We start from the raw sequence: 3,513 nt of genomic DNA, 5'->3' as shown, positions 1-3,513 counted from the left end.
CCCCCCCCAACAATCTGCCCAAAGTATGAGAGACTTCACCACCTTTGCCTTCCCCAGGGAGCCCCATGGTTGCACTTTCTGGAAGTCATAGTTAGAGCCCTTGTGTATGTATGGCCTTCCTGTCCTGGGAACCAAGATTTTGCCATTGGATCACATGACTGAATTTACACTGAAGAACAGAAATGAGATTGGCTAACCCGCCTAAGAATACCTCCATTTTAGAGATGAAACAAATCGTATTACGTATACTCACTGCTCATAATAAAAGCAGGAGTGGCACCTACTTCCTAAACAACATGACTCTGGAAACTCTTAAGAACTTTAAGAAATGATAGTTATAGAAAGTTATAGAAAAGCTTCAGGTCTTTTGTTCATAGGGTTGCTATGATTTGTGTTCAACTCAATGACAATAAACAACAACAACATCATAGCCAACCCTTTGATGGGTTTGTAGAGTCTGTAAATCACATAGGAGGAGATTGTCTATCTTTCCGCCAACGGATCACTGGTGGATTCAGACCATCAGAGTGGAGCAGCCTCTGGGTGAGCAGGACAACAGCCTATAGACTCCACACCAGAGTTTCCTAAGGAAGTCATAACTAAGTTATTTACAGCTAAAACAGACCTCAGGGCCAGTGGGCCCTACCAATCAGGTTCCCCTAATAGGCTGACTAGTAAAGACAGAGCTCTTTCCCTGCTCACATTTGAGAGCTGGTGAAGATGGGGAAATGACTGATTTCCACATCCATGTAATGCTGTGGTCTCTGCCTTCAAGGCTTCACAGTATGATACATGAAGAGGGAGGGATGAGCTTGCAGGGATGCCTAATTGGTCTAGTAGAGAATAAATGAAATGGAAGCAGGATCACCCTTAGACATGGGGAGCCTAAGCTGATTCTCTGAGCACTACCCACCATGAAACCCCATTTTCTGCTCTGGTTCTCCTCCCAGTGGGTAAGTAAGTCCATGAGGCTAAGAGAACATGCCCATCTAGGGACAGGCTTTCTCTTCTAAACTTACTTCAAGTACTCAGAACACCATCATTCTCTTCTAAATTGTTTCAGGATCTATCTGACCTCTTCCCCACACCTGTCCTGCTTGTTATGGCTCACATAGTCTCACACACTCTGATGGATTTGAGAGGTGCTCATGGGGTAAAGTTGGAGAGAGACCCTTGAAGTAAAACTTGGCTGTACATGTTGGAGTCACTATGTGTATGTGTCAGAGTCTCTAAGATGAGGGTTCCAGGAAGAACTGGAAGCATCGTTTAGATTTTTGTCCCAGTTCTGCAATACTAGGAGTGAGCTCAAGTCCAAGGATGATCCCAGAGAAGGGCTGGACTAGTGTTTGGTGTGTAGATGAGATGGTTCAGTGAAACTCTCACGCCATACACGTCAAGTCCTACACTTTGCGTTCCCTTCTGGAAATCTACTTATTCTAGACTTTATTGCCACAGTTTCCCTTAGTTTGATTCCTACTTCATTTTAAATTGAACATTATGAACATATATAGGTTTCACTAGTGCTTTCTTTCTGCACAAATTAGATGCTCAAAAAACATCAGCCACAGATGATGCTATCTGATCACAGCAAAATTATCTTGTCCACTGAGTTGTCTGCCCTGCCTTTCTACAGCAAACTGAGAGCCGTATGTTTCTAAAGACAACAGTCGGTATCTCAGAGACCAGGTTTTAGGTTTAAAATCTGGACAGTCCTGGAGGTTATTTTAGTCTAATGCAGTCCACCTCTTCCGTGGCAGGCACACCCACAGTTTTGAGGTCAAGGTCCGCACTACATTTACTCCCACTGTAAGAAGACTTCCAGTGGAGCAGTACGATTTTCTTAAAGTACTTGATGGTGTTGTTCTTGACGGTCACGAAGCACAGGGTGTTGATGATGCTGTTGCTCATGGCGATACACTCAACCACGTAGAAGGCAGTGAGGTAGTGCCTCTCCTTCACGAACACAGCGGGGAAGAAGTCACGCACGATGGTGAAGCCATATAAGGGCGCCAAGCACAGTACGTAGGCCATGAGGATGCACATGAGCACCAGGACTGTCTTTCGGCGGCAGCGCAGACGCTTGCGGATCTGCTCCGTCTGGAAGCCAGGGACAGCCTTGAACCAGAGCTCCCAGGAGATGCGAGCATAGCACAGCGTCATGGTGACCACAGGGCCCAAAAATTCGATGCCGAAGATGAAAAGGAAGTAGGATCTGTAGTAGACCTGCTGGTCCACAGGCCAGATCTGACCACAGAAAATCTTCTCCTGGCTCTTGACAGCGAGGAGGACTGTTTCAGTGGTAAAGTAGGCCGAAGGGATGGCAACGAGGACCGACACAGTCCACACCAGAACAATAAGCCCAGTGGCAGTCTGACACTTCATCCGTGGTCTCAGTGGGTGCACGATAGCCAGGTATCTAGATGCAAAAGCAAAGACACAACAGGTCAACCACTATAGGGAAGAGTGTTGGATGGCAGTATTATTTTTACAACATTGTGAGGAGCCACCAAATGCTATGTGTGGAGGAAACACCCAATGGTCTATGGGCTATGGCAGAGAAAGGCAAACATGCATGCAAACCCCAGCTCCACTGGCATAGCTGTGCAGTGCCAGAAAAGTTCTGTTTAACCTCTCTGAACTTCAATTTCCTTAACACAATTTTTTTAATTGTGGTTGTTTGCTTTTATGACTAAATGTGCTAATGTATGCAAAATTTATGTCACAGTTTTAAACATGGTATGTACCTAGTAAATGGTTAACTATTAGTATCAGAATTAGTGATGCCATCTCCCCAGCTGTTTCTAGTCACAGCTCTCTTCTCATGGCCTCTCTGTTAGCAGGGTTGTTATTGTTGTTATGTGCTGTTGGGTCACCTGTAACTCATAGCGACCCTCTCCTATCTTGAGTCAATCTCACTGTCTCTGACATACTTGCTCCATTACCCCATTATTGTCAATCCATCTCATTCAGGGTTTTCCTCTCCTGCTGTGGCCTATGTTTTTGATACTTCCAAGTATGCTTCCACTTTTCCAAGTACGATGTCCTTATACAAGGACTGGTCCCTCCTGGCAACATGCCCAAAGTATATGAAACAGAGCTTCAAAATCCTTGCCTCCAGAGAGCAAGTTGGTTTCACCTTCTCCAGGACAGACCTGTTTGTTCTCTTGGAAGTCCATAGTATGTTCTCTTCTCCAGAACCACAACTCAAAGGCATCAATTCTTCTTCGATCATCCTTATTCATTATCCAGTTCTCTGATGCATAGAAAGTAATTGCAAAGATCATGGCCTGGATCAAGTACAGCTTAGTGTCTAGACTAATCATTGCTCTTTAGCACTCTGGAAAGGTCCCTGACAGCAGACTTTGCTAAAGGAACTTGTCACCCTATGTCTTAGAGGTAACCACTATTCACCCTCGCCACCAAAAAAAGCCTTCAGAATTCGTTTTTACATCAAGTATATTCAGACCCATAAAACCATATTTAAATTATGTTTACTGCATTGAAGTCAATGAG

At 44.7% G+C, this 3,513-nt stretch overlaps 1 protein-coding gene across 1 annotated transcript in view; it reads right to left on the bottom strand.

Moving 5' to 3' along the window:
• Positions 1–1,719: 1,719 nt before the first annotated feature.
• PROKR1 (prokineticin receptor 1) overlaps positions 1,720–3,513 on the bottom strand; it is an 18,919-nt gene continuing 17,125 nt past the window's right edge. The window contains exon 2 of the mRNA XM_006880981.1: positions 1,720–2,416. Coding sequence (XP_006881043.1) covers positions 1,720–2,416 — 697 coding nt within the window. The remainder of the gene's footprint in view (positions 2,417–3,513) is intronic.

Source organism: Elephantulus edwardii, unplaced genomic scaffold, assembly GCF_000299155.1.
Source record: "Elephantulus edwardii isolate Elephantulus edwardi_28Jun2011 unplaced genomic scaffold, EleEdw1.0 scaffold00011, whole genome shotgun sequence".
Taxonomy (NCBI): Eukaryota; Metazoa; Chordata; class Mammalia; order Macroscelidea; family Macroscelididae; genus Elephantulus; species Elephantulus edwardii.
This window is presented reverse-complemented; position numbering and strand designations above follow the sequence as displayed.